At 38.9% G+C, this 27,262-nt stretch overlaps 2 protein-coding genes and 1 long non-coding RNA gene across 3 annotated transcripts; 1 reads left to right on the forward strand and 2 right to left on the reverse strand.

Moving 5' to 3' along the window:
- Positions 1-71: 71 nt before the first annotated feature.
- On the reverse strand, positions 72-772 carry LOC123715639 (RNA exonuclease 4-like). Its single transcript, XM_045670837.1, has 2 exons — positions 368-772; positions 72-293 (listed from the first exon to the last, which is right to left on the reverse strand). The coding sequence occupies exons 1-2, from the start codon at positions 698-700 to the stop codon at positions 162-164; spliced, it is 465 nt and encodes a 154-aa protein (XP_045526793.1). The 5' UTR covers positions 701-772; the 3' UTR covers positions 72-161.
- An 11,151-nt stretch (positions 773-11,923) lies between these two features.
- On the reverse strand, positions 11,924-12,624 carry LOC123715220 (RNA exonuclease 4-like). Its single transcript, XM_045670149.1, has 2 exons — positions 12,220-12,624; positions 11,924-12,145 (listed from the first exon to the last, which is right to left on the reverse strand). Exons 1-2 carry the CDS (start codon positions 12,550-12,552, stop codon positions 12,014-12,016), a joined length of 465 nt encoding a protein of 154 aa, XP_045526105.1. The 5' UTR covers positions 12,553-12,624; the 3' UTR covers positions 11,924-12,013.
- Positions 12,625-25,661: 13,037 nt separating this feature from the next.
- On the forward strand, positions 25,662-27,173 carry LOC123715561. Its single transcript, XR_006754448.1, has 3 exons — positions 25,662-25,723; positions 26,029-26,066; positions 26,916-27,173. It is a non-coding gene; the product is annotated as an uncharacterized LOC123715561 (long non-coding RNA).
- Positions 27,174-27,262: the final 89 nt, after the last annotated feature.

Genomic DNA, 27,262 nt, shown 5'->3' on the forward strand with positions numbered 1-27,262 from the left:
ATGCTTATTTTGCAAATAAACGATATATTAATATCATATCACTGACAGAAAGGTTTGAAATAAAAACTTCATCATAAAAAATAAATTTATTTTACCAAATAGAACTTAAATTTTACTTAAGAATAAAAACTTAGATTTGGATTTTGTTAGACAGTTAAAACTTAAAAGCGATGTTTCTTGTAAATCTTCATAACGGCTCGCGCATCTTCAATGGAGTCGTGAGCTCCATTTTGAATGTTTAAACCGAGCTCTTGATAGGTCAAAGTCTTAAGCGACTGTTTTTGGCCGAATTTCTGAAAAAAAAAACAATATATTGTATATGTAATATTTAAAAGTATTTCATTATTGTTAAATAAATAGTACTTACTAGAAAAGGACCGTATGTCGCTACGTCCTTTATATTCCCGTAAGTTATTCCCAACGCATCCAGGTCTTTCTGAATGTCAAAACCAACCAGCACGTGCCCGTTGATAATATTCCCCAAACGACTAATAACTTCACTCTTCGGTTTAGCGTCCCGTTCATATCCAGGCTGTATTCCAGATATCCAGGTCCGGTAGTCCGATATAGGGTGAGTAGGTTTTACATATTCGTCCATAGCAACCCTCAAATCTTCGTCGACAAGGGAGACTCTGGCGAGCATGCCCTGGTTCATGTTATTCTGAACCATCTCGCAGTCGATAGCGTAGATTCTTGGCATTTTGAATTAAAAATTATAGCAAATAATAACAACTGTTAACTGCAAGATTTACAACGTTGTGATGCGTACGTATGATGTCGATGCATTTATATAAAACTTATGGATCATTCAGCGAACAAGCGCTGAAATAAATAGCTTCATTAATTTGTTTATACGAAGATAGGTCAGGTATGTTATAAATATTCTATAATCCATAAAAAAAATACTGTTATTGCTAACTGACAATTGCATTGGGAATTATACTATTTAGTTGTCCTTTCTAAAAAAACAAAATCACAGACGCTGAAGCGCTTGAACCAGCGGTTATTAACGAGTTGAATTGAAAGGTGTTACCAGTAAATAAAGATTGCAATATTTCGCGTATATTTTTATTGGCAGTAACGTACAAATTTTTTGAAGTGAAAATTCTTTGTCGGCCTTAGAAAAAAATTACCGTCACATTTTTGGGTTACGCGTCATATTTTTTCTTGTCCCTACCACGGTTGATTCGAAGCCATTAATAACTAAAATATATAATAACGATAACAATGATAGTAATAAATTTATTACTTTTAATGAAATTCTGTAATAATCTTAGTAGTAATAAGGTAAAATGAAATAATTGTATTATTTGTATTGATGTCTATGATAATAAAAGCCTTTTGTAAATCTTTATCTAATTTTATTTTATTTAACCAATTCCTGTAAAGTTGTATATAGGCGATCAATTTTCGAAAAATAAGGTCATAGAGAAGTTTCATTTATACGTGTGTACACGCACACATTTTTTGTTTTTTTTTTTTAATCTAACTACTTACCGTAATTTTATTGTTTTAGGTTCTATTTAGTTTTCGTTTTTTATATGCTGTTGTGAATTTTTTATGTTCTAATATAATTGATGTGTATGTGTAAAATTTGTAGTCACTGTTTCTTGTATATTTTAAGTATATTTGTTTTAGGACATCGGACGCAAAATATTTATTGATACAAATTTTTCTTTATTTATTGCTTGACTAAAGCAATGCAATGCTTGCTATCTACGTAATTTAAATTAAAACAGTTGTAAAAAAGTTTAAAGAATCAGGATCTCAGGTTTAAGAATAAAGATCAGAGTAACACTTCTGATTCTATAATATTTTTTAAGGCTAAAAAGTATTATTATAGGATTTCATTGTTTCTTTTAGGAAATCGGTGAAATATTTATGTATTTGATCGAAGCAAACGAAGAAAACGATACAATAAAAAAATCAATATAAAAATTAAAATAGTGTATTTATTTTCTTTTTATACTGGCAACACTTGTTTCCGATGGCTGTTGCTCGTTTTGATTTCGGGAAATCCCCATGAATAAACTTGCTTCATCTGGCTAGCTATTTTTGATGCTTAATCAATTTTGTAACATTTCTTTTAAGCATATTATCAATACTTTATTAACGGTTATAAGAAGCAAATTTATATTTTATAAAATCAACATTATTTGTTTTCGGTATGCCGAGGTACAATAATGTCCTAAAAGCAAGCAATATGACTAATGTGACCAGACTCCCCGTTTTAAACGGAATAGTGAAAGTTATAAACTCTTGTTATTCACACACACCCACACATTTAAAAGTTTTTTAACAACAAAATAAGCCACCATTACAGAAACTACAATGTTTACATAGACATCACAAATTTTAAAAGACTATTTCGTCCAGTATAGGATCTAACATAAATTAGTCTCTTGTCAGTCCACTCAACGGACAATTAAAAATGTATGTTAATCAGCAGTTCATTATTTCCAGACATTGTGTGACATGTCGAGAGGTTGGTTTTCGATGAGGATACGAATATTATCAGGCAGTAGGCCTAGTCACTGTCTGTGTCTCTGTTGACATAAACTTGTATTGTTATATGTTTGAATAATTATCGTACAGTACAGTTTATTGAGATTAAATCCTGCAATGATAGAACGTAGTACAATAAAAATGAATAAACTTAAGTAGACATGGGCGGGGCACATGGCACCTACCTGTCAGTGCCGGATTAACGTAGCGCGGGGCCTGTAGCAAATTCTATCAAGGGGCCCTTGGTTTTAGGTTCTCAAGTTGAGGATATTGAATAAAACAAAACCGTTGCGAATAATTTTTTCTGGATCGGTAAATTGAGAGATAGTAACACTTACAATATAGACTGCTCTATATTCAACAAAGTGAGATGATAAAGACGTTCTTATAAAAACAAAAATCTGGCCACTTGAAAAACAGATGTGGTATAGATGTTAGTCTAAAGATATCGATTATAATTAAAGATTAGAACATTCCGGTAAAATACCTACTTATTTTTACGATATAACGTGACGAAATCGAGTTTTAGATTTTTAAGTGGAAGTGAAGCAAGATATATAAGGCTCCTATGTATTATGTTTTTTATTACGATTACGTTGGAGGACGGGGCCCCCAAATTCGCGGGGCTCGTAGGTAGCATTTGCTACTCTTGCTATATGGCTAGGTTTAGGTTTAGGTAGGTGGACTCAGTTTCCGCACTTAGACACGTAGTCGGTCCGTTGTGCGTAGAAGCCCTGGCTAATTTAGCCAGCCCAACTCCTTCCAGAAGCACAGAAGTCTCCCGGGCACTTCACAGGCTTCGCGGAGCGACCTCACTGTTCCGAGGATTTTTGTACGTTGATTAGCCACAGCCTCGCATTCCAGGACTACGTGGGTGACTGATTCCTCTGCGCTGAAACAGCCTCTGCACAAGGGGCTGTCTGTTGCGCCTAGGACGAAAAGATGTTTGTTAAGGAGACAATGGCCCGTGATTGTCCCTATGATTGTTTTGAGATTGGTTCTGTTCAGGTTTAGAAGTCGCTTAGTAAGTTGCGGGTTCACAGCCGGCAGAGCTATTTTGGACTGTTTGCAATCTACACTTCGCGACCATCGTTGATTCTGGAGTACAGTGGATCTCTGGCGAATCCAGGTTCGAACTAGCGAGAAGGGCAAGGGGAGAAGCGGATGCGGGCCAGCAGGTATCATACCAGAGCCTCTTCTCGCAAGCTCGTCGGCTGCGTCGTTGCCGAGAGAGCCACTGTGTCCCTTAATCCACTGTAAGGTAACTCTATTTGTTAGAGCTATTGCCTCCAGTGCTTCGTGACACTCCAGTATTAGTTTGCTGTTTGTGTTTTCGTTACCGAGCGCCATCAGCACGGATGCACTGTCCGATATGAGCTTAATGTGAAAGTCGTTGACTCCCATCCGCTGTACGGCTCTGGCTGCTTCGGTTAGAGCGACACATTCACATTGGAAGATTGTGCTTTGTGTGCCCAGAGGTAGGTGTATGTTGATGTTGAGATCAAAGGAGAAAATACCAGCGCCTGAGCCACACCCTGTTTTTGAGCCATCAGTGTATATACGTAGCTCATTCAGGGGCGACTGATCTTGCTCCTCTTCTCTCAGTTGTATAAGATATTTCTTGTTGAATATTAATTGATTAGTGATTCTGTCACATGGCGCAGCTATAAGAGGTTGGTACTCTATTGCCCTGTTGAGAATCACTGTGTGTGAACTATAGTGGTTTTTTCCCCATAGGTCCAATACCATAAGCCTGATGGCCGCAAGTGCCGCCTCCTGCTGTATGTGTAGGTCTAGAGGTAAGATTTGCAGGGCTATCTCCATTGCTGCGGTCGGAGTTGTTCTCATACAACCGCTAGCAGCGGACAAGGCAAGCCTTTGGAAGCGTCCCAGTTTCGTGATCGCCATTTGAAGTTCAGATCTTGGCCACCAAACCAGGGCTCCATAGGCCAGCATTGGCCTGATTATGGCAGTGTATAGCCATAATGTTATTTTAGGCGATAAGCCCCATTTCACGCCTAGCATCTTTTTGCATTGATAGAAGGCGATCGTTGCTTTGCTCAGTTTGTGTTCTAGGTGTTTGTTCCAGAGCAGTTTACTGTCCAGAATCACACCCAGGTACTTTATTTCATTTTTGAGTTTGAGTTGTGTGTTGAAGAGTTTTGGAAGCCTGTGTGGTCCCAGAACCCTCCGGTTTGTAAAGAGTATTAGCTCTGTTTTTGATGGGTTGACAGATAGCTCGTGCTTGATGCACCATCTCTCAATTACTTTGAAAGCCCTTCCCATGAGATCGCATAGGGTACTTTCAAAGCTTCCCGATATCAAGATAGCTATGTCGTCCGCATAACCCACTGTGTAGAGGTTGCCAGCGTTGAGTTCTGTGATGAGCTCGTTAACTACGAGGTTCCACAGTAGCGGCGATAAGATACCACCTTGCGGGCAGCCTCTGCTGACAATGCCCCGTGTCGTGGAATTAACAGTGAACTGTATAGCTCGTTGTTTTAGCATGTTGTTTATCCACCCTATCAGGGTTGATGATACTCCACATGTAACGAGTGCTCTGGTAATGCTCGTGAAGTTTGTTTTGTCAAAAGCGCCTTCGATGTCAATAAATGCACCAAGGGTTGACTGTTTTAACTTCAGGGAGTCGCCAATGCGAGACACAACGTTGTGGAGTGATGAATCCGTTGACTTGCCTGGGCTGTAGGCATGCTGATTTGGGTGCAGGAATTTGGATAGCGATACCTGGCTACGTATTTCCAGATCTCCAAGCCTCTCCATTGTTTTTAACAGGAAAGATGTGAGGCTTATGGGTCTGAAGGATTTTGCCTGGGTATAGTCCTCTCTGCCTGGTTTTGGGATGAATATTATTTTCACTTCCCTCCATTTCAAGGGTATGTAGCGGTGGGCTATACATGCTCGGAAGATTGAGACAAGATAGTCCACCAAAAGGTTTCTACTCCATCTTAGTAGGCCTGGGAAGATGCCATCCAGGCCAGCCGCTTTGAATGGTAGGAAGGAGTTGATTGCCCATGTTACTTTTTCATTTGTGATTATTTTGTGAGCTACATTCCAGTCTGAGTCGGTGGTGGCACTTTCTGAGTAGGGTTGCCATGCTTGGTCGTTGGCAATTATGCAGCCTGGAAAGTGTGTTTCCATCAGTAGTTCACATGTTTCTGCATCGGTTTTTGTAAATGATTTATCAGGTTTTTTAAGACAACCAATTGAGTGATAAGGCTCACTAGAGAGGCATGATTTCACTCTGGTTGCCTGGTTGTTGCTTTCAATGCTGGTGCAGAAGTGTCTCCAGCACTCTTGCTTCCTAGAGCGTAAAAGTTTTTTGAATCGTCTTCTCGCGATTGTGTACTTGTCCCAGTCGGCAGGTAAACGGGTATTTCCTGCTCTATTGAACAGCTTCCTGACCTTCTTTCGGTGTCTCTCCAGTTCGGGGCACCACCAGTTATGTCTACTCCCCCACCTAGGCATGGTAAGGGGACACGACCGTTCAAAGCTGGTCTGGAGTAGGGACGTTAGGTTATTTACATGTTTGTCTATGTCTTGTACATCAATGGTGGTTGGTATTGTTAGTTTGCTTACCTCTGAGTCGATTATATTGTAAAATTTTACTGAATCAGTTCTCCGAGGTATGCGTCGTGGTTGTGGTTTAGGTAGCTCCCCTTTGATTGTAAAGCGGATCCACCTGTGATCTGAGCATGATAGCTCTCTGGAGACATGCCAATCCTGTATGTGATCTGACAGACCAGAGGTCACCATTGTTAGATCGATTATGGTTTGCGAGCGTGCGTTGATAAAGGTTGGTTCAGAGCCGCTGTTTGCTAAGATAAGATTATTGCTAAGAATGAAGTTAAGCATATTCTCACCTCGAGCGTTGGTATTTGCATTACCCCATAGCGTGTGGTGCGCGTTGGAGTCTGCTGCGATTATAAGCTCCAGTTTCTCCCTCTCACAGTAGTCAGCCAGAAGGCCGAGTTCTGGAGTGGGCACGTCCTCGTCACCCGGTAGGTAGGCGGACGCCAGGACGATGTCTGGATGTGCGTCCCTAGGTAACCTAATGGTTGTAAGGTCCCTTGAACACAGTTCGTTAATTAGGTATGCTGGTACATGTTTAGGTATGATAATGCAGGTTCTTGGGTTACTTACTGAGGTATCCAGCAAAAGTTTACCACCGGTGTTACCCAGGCCGCATACCTTGCCATTCCTGATCCACGGCTCCTGGATCGCGGCAATGGTCTTCGGGTTGGTCTCCAGCAGTCTGCGTAGTGAAGCCGACGCTGTTTGGCTGTGCTGGAGGTTGGTCTGGATAAGGTCAGTCCGGTTAGGGGGAGGAGCGCAAACAGCTGTCGCTGAATTCACTCCCCCCTGTCTCCTGAAAGAACTCGTCATCCGAGGTTAGTTGCACCGGTGAGGGTGGTTGTTGAGCTGTCTCCATGGGGACGTTTACCTCGGCAACCGCGGCTATCTCCGTCGTTGACGAGGGCGGCTTTGGCCCCGAGGATCCCGTCCCCGATGTACTGGCAGTAGTTACTGTGGCGGCAGCTACCACTGAGGGTTCATCCTTTTCCAGAATTCGGATATAGATGTTCCCCATCAGATAGTAGATGCGACGTTCGTGAGCCTTGATCTTTGAGATCTCATATTCCGGAACACGAAGGAACAAAGATACGCCTGTCGGGTCCTGTGTTCTACGTTCGTGAGTCAGGGTCCAAGATCTGATGTTTAGGTGGCGGTTTTGCCTGGTGATCAGTTTCCGTAAAGTTTCCGTGCTACCAGTGAACCCTGGAACATGCAGTAAGCACGGCACCTTCTTCGGAATGTCTGACTGAGGCCGTACCACCAGTTTGGTGTCCGGTATCGGATTATTGATGACATCGCATGCTCCGGTAAGCCATCCCAGCGTGTAGGTATCCTCGCACCAAGTTTTGAGGACACCATCTGAGAAGTGGGCTCTTCCCCGGAATCTGATGTCGTTGGGTTCAGTTGCTAGGGTAGCTTCAAGATCCGCCATGAGCTCATCTTGGATTTTACCCTCGATTTGTAGGCGGATGTTATCTGCCTGTTCTTGTGTCATGTCTATAAAGGGCTCAGTCATCATGGCAACACAAAGCTCGTTGGCTTTGTAGGATGCTGCCGCTTCCGCGTAACTGGCCGAGGTCCCTGACTCCAGCCGGAGTTTGTTAGGTTTAACCCTTTTACTCTCCCCAGTCGGTGTCACGGTTTCCTCTGGCCGATCGCGTTTCTGGCCCTTTGTTTGTTGTTTGGTTTGGTTTGGGTTTTTGGTTTGGTACCCCCCTCTAGGTCCTTTACCGCACCTAGAGCCAATAGGCTTGAGCGCGGCAGAGGACCCAGTCGGCTTCGGTGCCCTTTTCCCGCGTCCTGCAGTTGTGGTAACCGCGGGGGCAGTTCCAGGGTTCTCAGGTATCCTCTGAGAGCCGGTAATCAGCTGTTGCTGTTCCGTCGCTCTTTTGGCCTTCCTGAGCCGTCGCCTTTTTGAGGAGCTTAGGACCATCCTGGGAGTCGATTCCTGAATCGCTGATTTCAGGGCCGACATGTCCATGGTCGAGGTTTGTGCACTGGACGTGCTCATCGTCGCAGCCTCGGTCTTCCGCATCGATCTTGCTTCGGATGCCCCCCCTATGGACGCAGACATTGCTGTATCATCCTTCGGAGTTGCTATCTTCTGCTCGACCGACGCAGTCAGCCTGGCCGCAACAGTGGACGCATCCTTGTGTGGTGGTGTATGAGATACCATTGGAGTGGGCACGGTTAAGGGTGCATCCCGGTTTGGCGCTTCCTCAGCCGCTGCCCTCTCCTTTGGTGCCTCGGACGCTGCCCTATTGGGTGCATCCGTTTGCGAGATAGGGGCATCAGAGTATCGTGTCACTGGTGACTTGCACCTCAACACGTCCTGCGACGCAACCCTGTTTATGTTAGTTTTAGGCGCATCTGTGGATGCAGCCTTTTGTTGGTTTGTGTGTTTTGTCTCTCTATCCATGTGGTGGTATGAAATAGATTCACCGTCGGAGCTCTCCACCCGCCACGGAGCCCTCAAGTCGGGGACGTCCCTTGCTCAGCAAGCGACGTCAGAGCTACTCCTTCGGTATAGAGTCAGCGTGTAGAGGGGCAGGCGCGTCCGCACGCCGCAAGAGAGTACGGAGCTGTTCGCATCCCGAGACGATGACGCAAACTCACCCCGAGTCCCGTGCCACGCCGACGCCCCCCCCACCCACACCCCGACTCTCGCTTGGTAGCCCTCTTACGGGATACCACAGCCGGTTGACCGTGGTCAGCTAATCCACGGCCTCCCGTGTGAGGGGAAATCCAGACCAAAGAGGTGTGTTGTGTGCAGCGCACAACTGTACCGGCGCACTACTCCACTCAACCTCCAGGACTCCTTCATCCCCCCGTACGGGTCCCCGCGCACGGCACAAACACGCGGGAGGTCATTTACTGTCCACCGTCCTTTTATTTTGGACGATGAACTCGCAAGGACATGACCTCTACATCCCTGCAAAAGTTCGCTTGGTGGTTTTAGTTACGTCTAATACATAGGGTATTAGACCAAAAACAGGGTTGGCAACCTCGGGAAGGTTAGTCCACCAAACTTGCCTTGGGGATCACAGCGACCTGCGCTACCCCCAAGACCACGCCTCCCTACCCATCAGAAGGATGTGGTAGGGTGGGTTTGCACCTATGCTAACATGCTAAAGCGAGCATGTCGTGCTGGAAACCGTAAAAGCATAGATCCAAACCCAACCCATATTGCTATATGGCTAATACTACTTGAATTTTTTAAAGTATATTAATACACTTTCTCTTGCAGGCCGATGAAACTAAAAAGACAGACAAGGTTGAAGACAATGCTGATATGTGCAAGATAACATAGATAACATGCGTAATTGCTACTGATCGTAATTCACAGTATCTATAAATATGACCAATTTTAGTTTATGATACGACCAATTTAAAAAAAAACCGTATATAAAATGTGATTGCCCCAAGTTCTAGAACAATATTTATAGCCTCTGGATAATTATTTGAATTTGGAATATAATATTATTACAATGTTGAACGAACCAAAGAGTTCAATAGGAAAATGTTGCTGGCCGTCAATAAAATCAACTAAAAAAAGAAGTTTATGTAAAAATAAAAACGCGCTAAACGCATTTGTTTGCTATTGTTTATATTACTTTTATTTTATTTATCTTACATATGCACTGGTAGATAAGAAGATAATGGTTCCAGTATTTTTAACGTTATCGCATCTATAGTTGGATAATGTCGTTCAGAAATCAATAATATTGCCGGTGAAGGACCCGAGGTTGAAAATTAAATAGATTATAATTACTTTTCAAGTGGCCTTTTTAATCACGGCCGAATCAACATCTCAAACTTAAGAAATTAACTGTATATATAATTTAATAAACAAATTCAGATTAACTACTAGTTCTGAAATCAAACTAAATTATAAAATTTCAACCATTCTAGGAGCTTGTAAGGAGGTATTTAGGTTACAGGTTTATTGTGACATGATAAAATAAATATAAACGCGAAAGGCACAGATCACTAACTATTATGACGGAATTGTTGTTTAGGAAAATTATTATGTGCATGTAACGTAGTCTGTGTCACAGAAACAGTTCACTCACTTCTGTTTCCTTTGCCAAAAAGGAAGGTAATTGTGTTTTAATACTAGATTATAACAACAATAGGCAGTTTTTAATAAAGTTATGCACTTCTAAGGCCAGGAGGCCTACCATGAGCGCTTATTGCAAGGAGCCCTACCATGAGCTCTTATTGCAAGGATCCCTACCATGAGCTCTTATTGCAAGGAGGCCTACCATGAACTCTTATTGCAAGGAGGCCTACCATGAGCTCTTATTGCCAGCCTATTGACAACCTACAACTGAGATGCATCACTTATTCGTACTATGACAGAAAAAACGAGACAGTTTATGTTCCCACGTGACCGTAGCCGTAATCAGATTTCATTCATTCAATTTTTATGAAAATGCGTACCATAACTGTTCAGCTGAACCAAAACATGACCGTTGCACCTTCAAACTATATCATAGTTTCATAGAACTTTATAATAATAATTTTTAAATCAATACTAAAACATATGTCATACGGGACTCATTAGTTCGATCCAAGACTCGAATAAGATGCTTGTTTACAATGTACTATGTAATGTGATAAGCTGTTTCATATCTAGGTATATAGTATTATTGACCTATTGCCTTATAACCCCTAGATGGGTAAATCCATAGTAAATCCTGCATCGCGATCGGTCTTTTCGGCTCTCTTAGCCTCATCTGCTACTGTAGTTTGCTTGGGACGGCCACGCTTCCGCTTTCTTGCCTTCCAATGATATATGTATGTCTACCCATTTCCTCTTGCCTCGCTTGATCTGGCGCTTTTTGGAGTTAAAAATCCCATTGTTATAAGATCTTCCGCAACTATGGATCCGATCAACAATGAAAGTCTTAACAGTGTTTTTAAATATACTTGGGTTACATCTATGTATAAGGAAACATTATAGACACCTCATGATGACTGTCACCACACGAAGTGTTACTGAAGTAAAGTGTCACTTAAATTGGTTTACAGATATTTTTTTATAAAAGTATGAGTAACACAAGTTAACTTCGGTGGCGGTTGTTAGAGGGATGTTCAACTTAATTAAACATTTTGTCAACTATATTTAATGGTTGAAAACGTGAGCTTATAACTAACATAAATTTAGGTGGTTGCGACGCTAACAAAAAACTAACTTGAGTTAAATCTAATTTACACATTTTGTACAGTATCGGAAACGACTCTAACGAAGATAAAGCTCATTCATTGTAAGATAATTGTTAACATTTGCGCTTCTAATTATTAACTTAAATATATATATGTAACTTAAGTATTGTTAGGTTATATAAATTACAACTAAAATTAAAAAAGTACTGTATTAGACACGAAAATGTAAACAGCAATTTATAGTACAAACACATAAGATACAACAATTTTAAAAGGCGCTTGAAAGCAGTACCTCACCTTTTCCTAAGGGTAGTGTAATTAATTAAAATTTGGCGTTAACTAAGCTTTTAAAAATTTTATGTGATTTCACCACAGATTATATTATTCCAACACGGCTGTTTTTGTTACGCCATGGTTCCTAGAAGTTATCGTTATATGCTGGAGAGAATTTTAGACCATAAGTTTTGGCAACAATTATAAATATCTGTTTTTATTATTGACAGTATGATAATTAATATGACACTTGCATACCTATTTATATGTGGCTAATTGTGTGTGTTTTTTTTAATAATTAATAAATATCAATGCTTATTTTGCAAATAAACGATATATTAATATCATATCACTGACAGAAAGGTTTGAAATAAAAACTTCATCATAAAAAATAAATTTATTTTACCAAATAGAACTTAAATTTTACTTAAGAATAAAAACTTAGATTTGGATTTTGTTAGACAGTTAAAACTTAAAAGCGATGTTTCTTGTAAATCTTCATAACGGCTCGCGCATCTTCAATGGAGTCGTGAGCTCCATTTTGAATGTTTAAACCGAGCTCTTGATAGGTCAAAGTCTTAAGCGACTGTTTTTGGCCGAATTTCTGAAAAAAAAAACAATATATTGTATATGTAATATTTAAAAGTATTTCATTATTGTTAAATAAATAGTACTTACTAGAAAAGGACCGTATGTCGCTACGTCCTTTATATTCCCGTAAGTTATTCCCAACGCATCCAGGTCTTTCTGAATGTCAAAACCAACCAGCACGTGCCCGTTGATAATATTCCCCAAACGACTAATAACTTCACTCTTCGGTTTAGCGTCCCGTTCATATCCAGGCTGTATTCCAGATATCCAGGTCCGGTAGTCCGATATAGGGTGAGTAGGTTTTACATATTCGTCCATAGCAACCCTCAAATCTTCGTCGACAAGGGAGACTCTGGCGAGCATGCCCTGGTTCATGTTATTCTGAACCATCTCGCAGTCGATAGCGTAGATTCTTGGCATTTTGAATTAAAAATTATAGCAAATAATAACAACTGTTAACTGCAAGATTTACAACGTTGTGATGCGTACGTATGATGTCGATGCATTTATATAAAACTTATGGATCATTCAGCGAACAAGCGCTGAAATAAATAGCTTCATTAATTTGTTTATACGAAGATAGGTCAGGTATGTTATAAATATTCTATAATCCATAAAAAAAAATACTGTTATTGCTAACTGACGATTGCATTGGGAATTATACTATTTAGTTGTCCTTTCTAAAAAAACAAAATCACAGACGCTGAAGCGCTTGAACCAGCGGTTATTAACGAGTTGAATTGAAAGGTGTTACCAGTAAATAAAGTTTGCAATATTTCGCGTATATTTTTATTGGCAGTAACGTACAAATTTTTTGAAGTGAAAATTCTTTGTCGGCCTTAGAAAAAAATTACCGTCACATTTTTGGGTTACGCGTCATATTTTTTCTTGTCCCTACCACGGTTGATTCGAAACCATTAATAACTAAAATATATAATAACGATAACAATGATAGTAATAAATTTATTACTTTTAATGAAATTCTGTAATAATCTTAGTAGTAATAAGGTAAAATGAAATAATTGTATTATTTGTATTGATGTCTATGATAATAAAAGCCTTTTGTAAATCTTTATCTAATTTTATTTTATTTAACCAATTCCTGTAAAGTTGTATATAGGCGATCAATTTTCGAAAAATAAGGTCATAGAGAAGTTTCATTTCTTACGTGTGTACACGCACACATTTTTTGGTTTTTTTTTAAATCTTACTACTTACCGTAATTTTATTGTTTTAGGTTCTATTTAGTTTTCGTTTTTTATATGCTGTTGTGAATTTTTTATGTTCTAATATAATTGATGTGTATGTGTAAAATTTGTAGTCACTGTTTCTTGTATATTTTAAGTATATTTGTTTTAGGACATCGGACGCAAAATATTTATTGATACAAATTTTTCTTTATTTATTGCTTGACTAAAGCAATGCAATGCTTGCTATCTACGTAATTTAAATTAAAACAGTTGTAAAAAAGTTTAAAGAATCAGGATCTCAGGTTTAAGAATAAAGATCAGAGTAACACTTCTGATTCTATAATATTTTTTAAGGCTAAAAAGTATTATTATAGGATTTCATTGTTTCTTTTAGGAAATCGGTGAAATATTTATGTATTTGATCGAAGCAAACGAAGAAAACGATACAATAAAAAAATCAATATAAAAATTAAAATAGTGTATTTATTTTCTTTTTATACTGGCAACACTTGTTTCCGATGGCTGTTGCTCGTTTTGATTTCGGGAAATCCCCATGCATAAACTTGCTTCATCTGGCTAGCTATTTTTGATGCTTAATCAATTTTGTAACATTTCTTTTAAGCATATTATCAATACTTTATTAACGGTTATAAGAAGCAAATTTATATATTATAAAATCAACATTATTTGTTTTCGGTATGCCGAGGTACAATAATGTCCTAAAAGCAAGCAATATGACTAATGTGACCAGACTCCCCGTTTTTAACGGAACTGTCCCTTTTTCAAACTACGAGTCCTGGTGTCCCCGAAATGAACTGTAGGACGGAAAATTGTTCCGTTTTTAAAAACAGCGCGACAATTTGAGCAGCAAAATATAAAAAAATCGTGACAAAAGTTTCATTCATATTTGAAATCGTCACCATAAATAGGAATAGGTACCTACTACTAAACATTTTGGATATGTATATTTTGATTATTTTTATCTAAATAAATAACTTTAAAAAGTGTTTTTTTTTTTAAATTGACTACTGATTATTGACCTAAATTGAACCTAGGTATGTCCCGTTTTGAGTCAAAGAATAAATGGTCACTTTAAATATGACACTGGCTGGTTTTACACCAACAACGCTATGCTGACGCATCCCTGCGAGCATTGTACCCGACCTCAGCATTAAAAATCAGCGCGAATTGGCCGATGTGAAAGCGCTATTCCACATCATGCGTGGCCATAGAGGGTCGTGATTTCAACGGATGATCGCGGTGCGGGATGTGGACTAGGCTATGCTGCTACCGTGTCCTGCGTCGGAGCGATTGCTGTTGGCACCGTAGGCTTTTGAGCAGATACTATAACGTCTTAGAGGAGTTGGTGACCAACCCAAGTGTTCTCCAAGAACTCTGTTTCTTTGTACTGTACGTGCCGTGGGTAAGGCCAAGGTTGTTTGCGATAAAGATCCGCGTTAACAAAGACGTTGCTCTTACTAATCTCCAACACTATCGATATCTTTATATGTTCGCAGTGAGTTCATTCAACGATATTGTGTGTATTGCCTATTTAATATTAGATAGGTACATGTTCTTTTTAATTTCGACAATATTCTATTGGCTTACGAAGCATAATGTATGTATTTTTGTAACAAAAAATAATTATCCGACGTCTCGCTCAAGATGGTCAATCTTGTCGTCAATCGTGTTCCACTTTATTCCCTATTTAAAACTTTTTACAGGCCCTTATCGATTCATCAGGAAAGATTAATTTATTTAATTTGCAGTCGTTATTAGGTTTTTACATTTGTAACATTAAAAACCGGCAACTAAAGATGACTGTCTATGGACTGCGATGAAAGCCCTTTTTGGGCGTTCCGCAAGCTCGTTTGCCCCACTATTATATATAAAAAAAAATCTTCTTGCCTTTATGGCCGAGTACATCGTATTAATTTAAGTGGCAGATAGAACTAGACCTGGCCGCAGACTCACGTCTTGGTTGAAGAATCTTAGACAGGTTTGGTCAAAGCTTGGTGCTTACTGAGCAGCGGTATTCAAAATTAAAATAGACAGAAGAAGAAGATAGAAGTTAAACAATTAAATTTCCCTTTTTTTGCAAAGTATTTTAAATATCGAATTGATACACTCGTATTCTGTGGAAGTCCACAAATGGGATAGATTCTAGCTCAAAAATTCACGTCACCATACAGTTTTCTTAGAATTAATGTATAGGTCAATTACGATCTAGACGTTTTCTATTCTGTAAAACTATGATAATCTACATCAAACTTACTTTACTACTTTACTTTTTTTAGATAATTTCGATTGCAAGAAATAAATAAGGAACCCTACTAAAACTACAATAATGTTATTCAATATGTAAAAAAAATCCTATACAATATCCTTACGAAAACTGTTGATTATAGAACGAAAAAATGTCCCACAACATATCAATATCTACAAAAAAATTATAAAAAAAATAATGTCCACCCGTGCGAAACCGGGACACGGATATTGTATAAGAATAAACAATATATTTCGTACATGCTCTAGATATTTTATTAACAATTAATGAATTTAACAAATATCAATAAATTAAAAAATACACAAATAATATTATACATAGACTACTTCTTATACGTTATATTTATGTGTTATATATTAGTTATTTAATTTTTAAAATAAAACTTCTACTTTTTCCTGTTCCCTGAGTAACAACAGGAAGAAGTAGAAGCTTTATTTGTGGGAGAAGTCTGGGGTTGATAATCTGCCCAGAACCGCAGGTCTTGACTGAGATCTATGTCAGGCTTATGCCTGGGTGGAATGCCTAGCCCCCTAGGGCCCCCTGAAGGGCGTGTGGGCTGAGGTGTTTTGAGTGGGTAGGGTCGAAAGCTCTGAATAGCAGAGGGCTTTGAAACCAAGAGCCACATTCACCGCGTCAAGTTGGACATAGCGCGGTTTGCGTATGCTCATTTGATTCCAAATGAGGATACTAGCGCTTAATTTTTTAAATAAGTCCAGTATCTTTAATATACTGCAAGCGCAAAAATAATCTTTTTTCTTTGAAATATACTTATAGAATATGATAACTTATAAAGATGTACTTAGTCATAATGTTTTATCAAAGATAAAATTGTTTTGTTGTTAATTGGCGCCTGATTATAACGTTATCATGTTATGACAGTATTAAATTTTTTTAAAAATTACACGAGTTAAGTACAGTACTGGTTGTTGGGACTTCCAAATGTATTTTAAATGACGTTTAAAACATGAGCTTATAACTAACAAAAATTAGAGGTTTAAGGATTCTTAAATCTAAGTGACCTTATCGGAAACGAGAATGTTATATATATTGAAAGAAAACACCTTTTAACCGGATTGAATCCGGTTAAAGGGTGTTTTCTTTCCACGTGTAAAAGCTATGTTAACAAAAGACAATACTATTTTATATGTATTACAATTTATTAGTGTGGGTAAGTTGTGGAATGGAGCCCCAGACATAAAACAAGAAGTAAAGGTAGACAACATCGTAGATTGGAAGATGCAAGCAAGACGATCAAGAAACCGATCTCTAATAAGAAATAAAAAGATAATATTTACTTTTACTTTACCTAAATTTAATTAATAACTAAGTAGATATAAGATGAAATGTAACTTACAAGATTGTCAATAAAGGCAATATTTATTTATTTAGTGTGGGTATGCGCTTCGAAATATATATATGACGGCGCCACTATCAATGTTTTGTAAAACAACGTGCAACGGGCGATTAGTCGAACGATCGTACGATGTGTCACTCGATCCCCACTACAGAACCAATATAAAGCAGCGCGCGCCCACAACTCAGGCAGGCCGAGCTACGCTCGCCAAAACAGCCCGAGCTGAGCTGTAAAGGCCCTTAAGGCCAACAGCGAGATTCCATTCTCAAAAAAAAAAAAAACTCAGGCAGTCGTTCATCGACCATTGCCCGGTGCACACGTTACGTAATTACCGAGTAGCCTTTTAAATATTGACCTATTAAATTTGTTTATTAAAATCGTATTGAATTAGGAGACTGAAATTAGAATTGGAATAAATCAAGTGATTGGGAGAAAACTCTGTGTTTGTTATCTTAACAATGTCGGGGCCTGACGCTACATCAGAAGTGGGATCCACCCCCACACCAACCATCATCGCCAAATGCGCCGAGGTGTACAGTAATGGAGCAAATGATGTTATTTTCGACTGGTATGGAAGTGATCTTCAAAAAAATCGCTGATAATATGACACCTTGTCAGCCTGTTCAGCATGCACCGATAAAATTAGTCAATTATGACCCGGATGAACCTGAACCTGACATCATCAACTGGTGCACACTCAGCGAAATGATAATTGAACAGAAAAACCTAAAAGGAATCGATTTAATACTTGCCCTAACACATTCTCTCAAGGGGCGTGCTGCAACCTGTCTGACGAATATCAAACCAGATCAAATATCATGGCTGACGATCAAGGAGATGCTGGTATCAAGATTTGCTAAGCCCATGATGACTCGAGACTACTTCGATCAGATCATTAAATTTCAGTTAGATGGCAAAGAGAGGCCTGCTGAAGCGGGAATGCGATTATGGCAATTAATTGAGAAAATTCCTGAAGTGAATATGCCCGAGAAGGTGTTCACTGGCTTTGCAATCTCTGTGCTGTCTCAGTGCGATGAAAAGTTTCGTCGAGAGTTAAATTCAGTGGTTATAAACGGTACGAGACACGGTCATCGAGGCCTAGATTGCCGCGACAGAAATAGATTCGTCGCAAGGGACTCTTCAGTGGCAGCCAAGACAGAGCCACGTTTCTCAGCCACTTCGCAGAATCCTCGCCCATCTGTCGCCTGCTACGTGTGTGCCAATCCCGGCCACGTAGCCTCGGTATGTTCCAGCAAGCAGGTTAACGTGTGTACTCGAGCTGCGCATGGATTGATTGAGATAAGTGGTATAAAATTGCCTTTTGTTTTTGATTCCGGTTCGGAATGTAGTTTGATTAAGCAAAGTTATTGCAAGTTTATTAAGGGTGAACAGTTTCATGAAAAAAATAGCTTTAAAAGGTGTAGGTAAGTAGTAATAATGTGATTTCTTTGCTACAAGGGTGTTAGGTCGTGATGTTTTAGAACTAGGGATTTCCGTTTAGATTAGTAATGATAATTTGACTTTTGTTAAGAAAAAGATATCAAACTCTTGTACGACACTCTCGCCATTTCACAAAAGCTCGATTGATATCGACCTCGTAGGATGCGATAAAGAGCGGTTGTTGGGTATACTCAAAAAATACTCCAATAATTTTATACAGACATTGCCAACTACTTGTATTAAAACCGGTGAACTTAAAATCGATCTTGTTAACCCTGCTAGGATAGTTCACAGGACACCATATGGTTTGTCTCCTCTAGAGCTTGATATCGTTCATGAAAAGATTCAAGAAATGATCTAACGTTAATATAATTATAGCTAATATAATTCGAGAAAGTTCATCCCCATTTTCAAGCCCCATCCTATTAGTAAAAAAGAAAGACGGTAGCGATCAATTGTGTATAGATAACAGAGAACTCAACAGCAATACTCGCCCGGATAGCTACCCACTTCCTCTAATCAGTGACCAAATTAATAAATTGCATGTAGCGAATTATTACAGTATTGTGGACATGGCCTCAGGCTTTCACCAGGTGAAGCTCCATGAGGATTCAGTGGAGAAGACTGCGTTTGTAACACCAACAGGAGCTCTCAAACCTAATCCGCGCAAAGTTCAAGCCTTACAAAAAGCTCCAAAACCATCCACAGCTAAACAGGCAAAGGCCGTATTGTATGGACTGCTGAACATGAGAAAATTCATGGTGAAATAGTTAGACACTTGACAACAGAACCAGTACTCAAAATCTTTGATCCATCTTTGCCCATCGAGTTACATACCGATGCCAGCAGTGATGGATACGGGGCTGTCTTAATAAAAAATAAACTTGACAAGGGATGGTTATCTGTAGAGCAACAACGAGACTCTGAAATTTCAAATTTGATTTCTAAAATACAAGCGAATCAATTCCCCTCTGAAATCGCACACACTTCCACTGTATATTCCTGTGTGGTTTGCAAGTCTTCAAAAGGGTCCATCTGGTGCCCAACAAGTACGCCTGCATCCAATTCCCAAGGTTCCACTCCCATGGCACACTCTCCACTTAGATCTTACAGGAAAACTCAGTGGTAACAGCGACCGCAAGGAGTATTGTTCCGTCATTATTGATGCATTTACAAAATATGTCTTACTGAAGCACACAATGACACTGAATTCCGTTGACGCTATTAAAGCAGTGAAAGACTGTAAATTTATTCGGAGCGCCAAGGAGAATAATAACCGATCGTGGACGCTCTTACGACAATGCAGATTTCAGGGACTTTTGTAAAGATAACAATATTGAGTTACATCTTATCGCTACGGGAGCCTGCAGAGTTAATGGTCAAGTGGAACGCATTATGCGAACTCTTAAGAGCCTACTTACAATAGCTGAAGGTAATTCCGACAGGTCGTGGCAGGAACAGTTAGGTGAGATCCAACTAACACTGAATGGTACTCGATGCAGTTACTGGCTTCACCCCAATCGAGTTGATGTTTGGAGTGCAAGGTAACTCGTTAGCTATTTCCAGAATAGCTTCGAATATTGATAATCCTAGTAGGTTAGATTTGGAAGCGGCACGGTCTAATGCGTCAGATAATATAAAGAGACTGGTTCAGTCTGATGTCATTCGCTTTAACCGGAGTAAAGCCAAAATAAGGCCCTTTGCCATTGGAGATTTCGTTTTCGCGAAAAGTGAAGAAAGACATCAAACTAAGTTGGACCCAAAGTATAAAGGCCACTATAAAATCATTGCTGTCCTAGAAAACGATAGGTATGAATTGAAGCTTGTTAACGGGTCCAATCGGACATACAAAGTTGCCCATGAAAACCTACGCGAAGTACCCCGTGGTACATTAGGTTTTTTAGAAGTATCCGAAACTTATAATGATCATGCCGTGACGGCGGATGCTAGCCAAAGTAATTTTGTTCATGAAACTGATCGCAATAGTCATAAGTTAGCTATAATTCGTGACGCTGAGGATGAACTTTCTGATAGCGACACTATATCTGTTAATAGTAGCACTATGTCGGCTAGTTCACGTACCTTGAGCGCTATAGCAATAGTTTAGAGAGTTTATCATCAGAATCATCAGATTCTATCAGCATTGTGACTAATGCCATTGTACACCATGATGAAAGCTAGTAGAAAAAAAATGGGAAAGATATTAAAATGATAAAAAAAGTTTTAAAAAAAAGAGAAAAAAAGAAGTACTATATCAAAAAATGTAGGAAAGAGTCATTGCAGGGAGTCCGGTCCTCGGCTATAGGGGTTGCACTCTGGTCTAGCCTTTTGGCTATAGAGATTGCAATCCGGTCTAGCATTCGCTACTGGGATATCTGGTCTAGCTAACACAGCTATAGAGTTTTCTGGTCTAGCGCAATCTAGTCTCCGGTTTTAAAAACTGATGAGAGGGATTTATCCAGTCTCCGGTTTTAAAAACTGATGAGAGGTATTTGTCCAGTCTCCGGTTTTAAGACTGATGAGAGGGGCTTAAGAGTTCTAGTACGCTGAAGGGGTTACCGGACCAGCTCATTATTGTAATCGTTCATTATTGAAACTGTTATTAGAAAAATGTGTCAGGATGAACGAACAGTTTTTTTTGTCTGTTCCCAGATGCCCAAAAGGCGCTCGAGGACGAGCGTATGTCAGTGTGGCCGGCGCCACTATCAATGTTTTGTAAAACTGGTGGCGCCACTAACAATGTTTTGTAAAACAACGTGCAACGGGCGATTAGTCGAACGATCGTACGATGTGTCACTCGCTACGCACTCACTACAGAACCAATATAAAGCAGCGCGCGCGCACAACTCAGGCAGTGCCTCCTAGACTTTGCCCTAGATAAGGGGCTCATTCCCGATGAGCAGTTTATCTTCAGGCCGGCCTACTCGTGCGTTCATCAAGTCCATTGAATCACGGAGCACATCCTCTCCGGGATGAATAGCTCCCTGAAACCGAGAGCCACGGGTGCGCTCTTCTTCGACATAGCGAAAGCTTTCGACAAGGTCTGGTTGGACAACGGCTTGGTTTACAAGCTCTACCACCTTAATGTGCCACTAAGACTCGTGCGTATCGTACACGACTTCTTGTCCGACCGCTCAATGCGCTATCGCGTAGAAGGAACGTTATCGTCTCCTCGCCCCATCATGGCCGGAGTCCCTCAGGGCTCGGTCCTCTCGCCCCTTCTGTTCACGCTGTATACCGGCGACATCCCTAGGGCTCCAAATGTGGAGCTAGCCCTCTATGCCGATGACACTGCTCTCTATACCACTCACAAAGATAGAGGTGTCATTGTGGACAGACTCCAGACCGCTACCACGTCGTTAGGCGAATGGTTTCGGAAATGGGGCTTCCAAATAAATCCCGAGAAAAGCGTAGCAGTTCTCTTTGCCAGGGGCAACCCCGGTGCTAACGCTAGGGATAAATTTCACCTCAAGACAGAGGTAACCCTATACGGGCAAGCCATCCCATGGCAAAAGTCCGTCAAATATCTAGGAGTCACGCTCGATAGCGGCATGTCTTTCCGTAAGCACATAGCCGCCGTTCGCAAGAAGGCCTATTTTGTCCTCTCTCGCCTCCATTTCCTCCTAAATAAAAGGAGTCACATGTCTCTCAGACACAAGATGACCCTGTACAAGGCCTGCATCCGACCGTGCATGACATACGCTAGCGTAGTCTTTGCGCATTGTGCCCCTTCCTATATTCATCGGCTACAGGTGCTTCAGTCGCGATTCATGAGAATCGCGACCGGTGCACCCTTCTATGTGAGAAACGTCGATCTCCAGCACGACCTGGAGCTCCCTACCATAGCCCAATGGATGAAGTTGGCGTCCACACACCACTTTGACAAGGCTAAACACCTTCCCAATCCGCTGGTGCGTAATAGCATCAACTATTACCCCTTCCCGACAAAAAGGGCTCGTAGGAGGCCCCGACACATTCTAACGGATCCGGACGATCCAATTACTGTAGCAAACAATAAATTAAATGCCGCCCGCGCGGCCAATAATAAAAATAGAAATTCACAGATTAGGGTAAAAAACCGCTTTCACCGGGGAAGGCGAGGACCTTTACTTCGCACTTCGCTCACTCCAGTGAGCTTCCGTCCTGCCCTTCAGGCGATTGACCGCCCCTCGACGGCCCAAGCCGAGGTTCGAGTCTCACAGGAGACGTCCTTGCGCTAGCCGCGGGATAAAACGCCATTCTGGCCGAGCTACGCTTGCCAAAACAGCCCGAGCTGAGCTGTAAAGGCCCTTAAGGCCAACAGCGAGATTCCATTCTCAAAAAAAAAAAACTCAGGCAGTCGTTCATCGACCATTGCCCGGTGCACACGTTACGTAATTACCGAGTAGCCTTTGAAATATTTACCTATTGAATTTGTTTATTAAAATCGTATTGAATTAAGAGACTGAAATTAGAATTGGAATAAATCAAGTGATTGGGAGAAAACTTTGTGTTTGTTATCTTAACAATGTCGGGGCCTGACGCTATATATATATATATAATCAGTTTTGCGTCTATGTGTTCCAATAGCATTTGTCTTCATCTTTGCATATATTGCTTTATAATCGTAAAAAATATTATATGATGAGTTCATAATTAAAAGATACCCTTTATTTATCAATATTCAATTTATGTTCGGACTGGTACCGATTTTTTTTTTTGATTTTTTGATTTTGATTGGACCCACATTACGTACATGTACACGTACGCCCATATCGCGTCGCCGTATATCTCGGCCATACTTTAACTTTAACGTACAATTGACATCATTACTTTGTTGCTAAACTTGTCCACTTCAGCTTAAAAACTTCTTTATTTTATAAATTTATTTATAAACAAACGAATTTTTTTTTCAATACCGTATCTGATTTTTGTGGGAAATTTGTTCAAAATATCAAAACTCCTTAATTTTCTTGTGCGAACAGCGGTTGCTAAGATATTGATGGTTGAAGAGATTGACCTAACAATAATATATTTACTCCTCCCTCAAAGGATAACTGCCCTTTTTGGGCATCCCGATGGCTCGTTTATATAAAAATATTTTCTACCATCATTAATAAGCTTTTCGTACTCCAAATTTTTAGGTCTATTTCTTATAAAATTCAACCAACTTTTATTTTGTTTTTATATGTATTTAAGTTTATTTATTTAATCACATATAACGCATATCTACAGTATATGTTACAAATTATCTTTTGCAAAATGTAATAAAATTACAGTTAAAAATTTCATTTCCAATTAAAGTTTCTACTGGTAATTATTTATTTAAAATACTTATTCCTTTAAGATTGCGAATTCTATATCAAATAGACATAACATTTATTACTATCGAAACACCTACAGAACACACAAAATAATATTAAACAAAAAAGAAAAACTAACAAAATACAGGAATAAGGTACATTTTAAGTGTGTAATGCACAACACACACATGTGTCCCAAACGCAAAAATAGAATGTAATAACAATATTAGACAAAAATAAAATAGGTATTGAACTCTTGGAAGATTTGTGTGTAAATGTGTATTGTAAATAAATAATAATAATAATAATGGCACTTAACAATGCTTTTTGATCAGCCCACTAACAAATACATATGTCAAGCTGGATATGCAGTATATAAGGTTATATTCGCGAGGAATTCAAACGTCACCTGAACTCCTGTGTTGATTTTGTATACGAAACTTGAAAAATTCTGCTGATTTTGAACCTTGGGAATGAATAACGAAATGACTGTCCTGTAAGAGGTTACTGTACTATATTTGACCATTTAATAATTTGTATACGAAACACCGGCTAGAGATCTCCGATCGTACAATGTTATCATAATAAATTGATTAGTCGCTGATGTTACGGTTGCTATGAGAAAATCCTGTACTAATAAATGCAAGGTGTCGTGTGGTATGTTGCAAATGGATTAGTCCTGTACAGTAAATGTTTACTCATATTAGTACTGTCATGATATTCTTATAATTTAAGAGCAGTGATGGCCTAGTGCCGACTCTCATCCCTGAGGTCGGTCAATCCCCGGCTGTACATCAATAGACTTTCCTTCTATGTGCGAATTTAACATTCGCTCGTAACAAGAAAAACATCGCGAGAAAACCGCTTGCATGAGACCCAAAAAGTCGACTTATATCAGGCACAGGATGCTGATCACCTACTTGGCTATTAGATTGACAAATCATAAAACAGTTACAGAAATCTAATCCCAGACCTAAAATTTTATTTATATAATAATATTCTCAACGGTTTGACTAGAATTAATTTATAAGACAAATTTCTTGGAACAGCTGATAATACACAATATTCCTGGAAGGCAAGTGCCACCTAAGACATTCTTTGTAAACTTGAATCCTCTTATCAGTTTCTAAAGTACCCAAATACTTAAATGAGATATAATACGCTGCTTGACCGATACAAAAGGTTAGTGTGAAGGCATCATTGTTATTCTTTAATATGCTACATGAACGATAGATTAGTCTAGAGATTGTTCCTCTAATGCGGCTTTCTGGGAACTACCCGAGGTGGTTTTGATCTGTATTAGAAAACACAATTAAAGTAATAGACCACCAATGTTCATGCAAAAAAATTTACCGAAAATTTTATCTATAATGCGATGCCACAGATAAGCAGAAGTCCTTTGTAGCATTTATTGTAAGGATAAATCAAGAGACTGTCATTAAAAATTCTTTCACATCTTTACAAAATAAATTGTCATTATCAGCCCTGTTTATTTGGTCCATCCTTCGCTGGCCTCTTTTTATCCACAAAATAAATAGTAAATAAGGATTTATAAATAGACTTCGGATAAAAATACAAACATATAATAAATAATAAAATCTTAAATACGTATCGGTAGATAGCATAAACAGTGAAACGAATATGCTACTACCGCGGACGCGTGCTACCTCTAACGCGGCCTTGACGCGTGGAAAACTACCCGAAATGGTTATAGACTATAATGTGTATTACCAAAGACAATGAAATTTCTATTTCACCCCAATATCTAAAAAATTTACCACGAGAGTTACGGCTTTACCTTAGTAATGTTTTGTCTATTTACTATAATTGTCTTTGGCAACAGCCAATCAGTTGTATGAACATCAAAATATTTAACGTGTCTACGGCAAGAGTTTACCTCTTTGGCATTTCATAGAAGAATAAAAACTGACAGCGAACCTACCAAAATATCCCTGTCATATGTCAAAGTATTTTAATATTAAGGGACGACGATTGATAATCTAATGAAAGAATGCGAAATAAAACTGAGTCCTGTCCAGTAAGTATGTGTGTATAAAGATATATAATATATTGGCAGTGGCAAATACGGTATATGTAAGTCATTAACTATTACGGGATTTTAAACTTATTAAGAAATCCTCATGACTGAAAACATCTATTAAAAACAAGAAACAAAACTTTGCTAAAAATTAACAATCTTCCCGCTGATAAAACAAATATAACAGTTATTTTTTACCATATAGAAGCCTTACGGGGATATTTCATGATAAAAATCTAACTTTGAACCGAAGGAGTAAAAATTCTAGGTCAAATACTCTTAATAATAAAAAAAATATTTTTTAGTGTTCCTGAAGAAAATACAACAAATATGATTAATATCTGTAAGTAAAATTTCTGATTCTTAAGCCGGCTCCAGACTCTCGCATACAGAGTGTTAAAATAAACCGAGGCTTAATAAACTGAGGGTGTGATGCCGGCTTTACAATTTAGTAGTTAAGAACAAAGTGTTCAAGCGCCAAAGTGTGGCTGATGCTTTCGCCCCTTAGTAAGGACTACAGACAGATCATAGAGCAATTTTTTTTTCTTTGTTTTTGTTTTTAGTTTATTTTTCTACTGTGCGAACTTAACACGCATAATCTGTCCTAATTATTGTTGAAATAACTTGGTTATGTTTTGAACTAAGCATTATGATAAGTAATGATGTCGAAACTATTTGAACACTTTTACTTACCGTCATATAAAATTGTAACCCCGTAGTTTGTAGAACTCGAACCATAAAAACATAAAATGACCGGATATCCCAAAAACCGTGATATCGTATAGGTAATTCGCCACTTACATACCTATTTATATTAACGATGTTTTAAACTTTATAGCCCCAAAAGAAAGTCAACAAGCGACAACTTCCCATAAATATCGAGTCAGAAGAAAATCAAATCATTTTCTTAAAAACGGTGTTTGGTGGCTCGTCTTTCTAGGCCTGAGTGGTTCCATATTTGCTTTTGTAATTCTTTTAGCAAAATTTTTGAGTCAATTGCATTAAATACAAAATAAAAGGTTTTTGTTTTCTTCTATCATTTCTTAATTCCCATTTTATTCATATTCTTAGGTCTAGAAACTAATTTACAGAATAGTTATTCTTTTTGAATTTAAAGGAAAAGGTTATAGTTTGCTTTTATTAATAATTTTTATCAATTATTATAAAGACAAATAATTATTTTTATTTCCAGACATAACATACATGGTGAAAGTCGGTGTTCGAAAGTAATATGGACAAACGCTTTTCAAAGCCCAAAGGACCAGCATTCATGAATGCGTTTAGAGTGCAAGGCCCGATTCACGGGGAAAATAGCTGTTTAGGAAGACATTATTGTGCAATTGTTGTGACTCTTATAATAGTTGTTATAATTGGTACAATTGTATGTTTTGTTATAGTTATGATGCGATGAGTGAGATTAATTAAAAATGACAATATTTTGATTTTCTTACTAACCGTCTTTTGGTTATTCGTACGCCGGTTTAGAATTGATGATTTTGACATACGATATTTAAGTGATATATTGTAAAAAAATATCGG

The sequence above is a fragment of the Pieris brassicae genome, chromosome 10 (genome assembly GCF_905147105.1).
Source record: "Pieris brassicae chromosome 10, ilPieBrab1.1, whole genome shotgun sequence".
Lineage (NCBI taxonomy): Eukaryota > Metazoa > Arthropoda > Insecta > Lepidoptera > Pieridae > Pieris > Pieris brassicae.

What these genes read in the sequence shown, in the direction of transcription:
- LOC123715639 (XM_045670837.1), bottom strand. Translation starts at nt 700, where the DNA reads ATGCCAAGAATCTACGCTATCGACTGCGAGATGGTTCAGAATAACATG. An exon ending in CGACATACGGTCCTTTTCTA is followed by an intron (nt 294 to 367) that starts GTAAGTACTATT and finishes TTTTTTTTTCAG; the next exon opens with AAATTCGGCCAAAAACAGTC.
- LOC123715220 (XM_045670149.1), bottom strand. Translation starts at nt 12,552, where the DNA reads ATGCCAAGAATCTACGCTATCGACTGCGAGATGGTTCAGAATAACATG. An exon ending in CGACATACGGTCCTTTTCTA is followed by an intron (nt 12,146 to 12,219) that starts GTAAGTACTATT and finishes TTTTTTTTTCAG; the next exon opens with AAATTCGGCCAAAAACAGTC.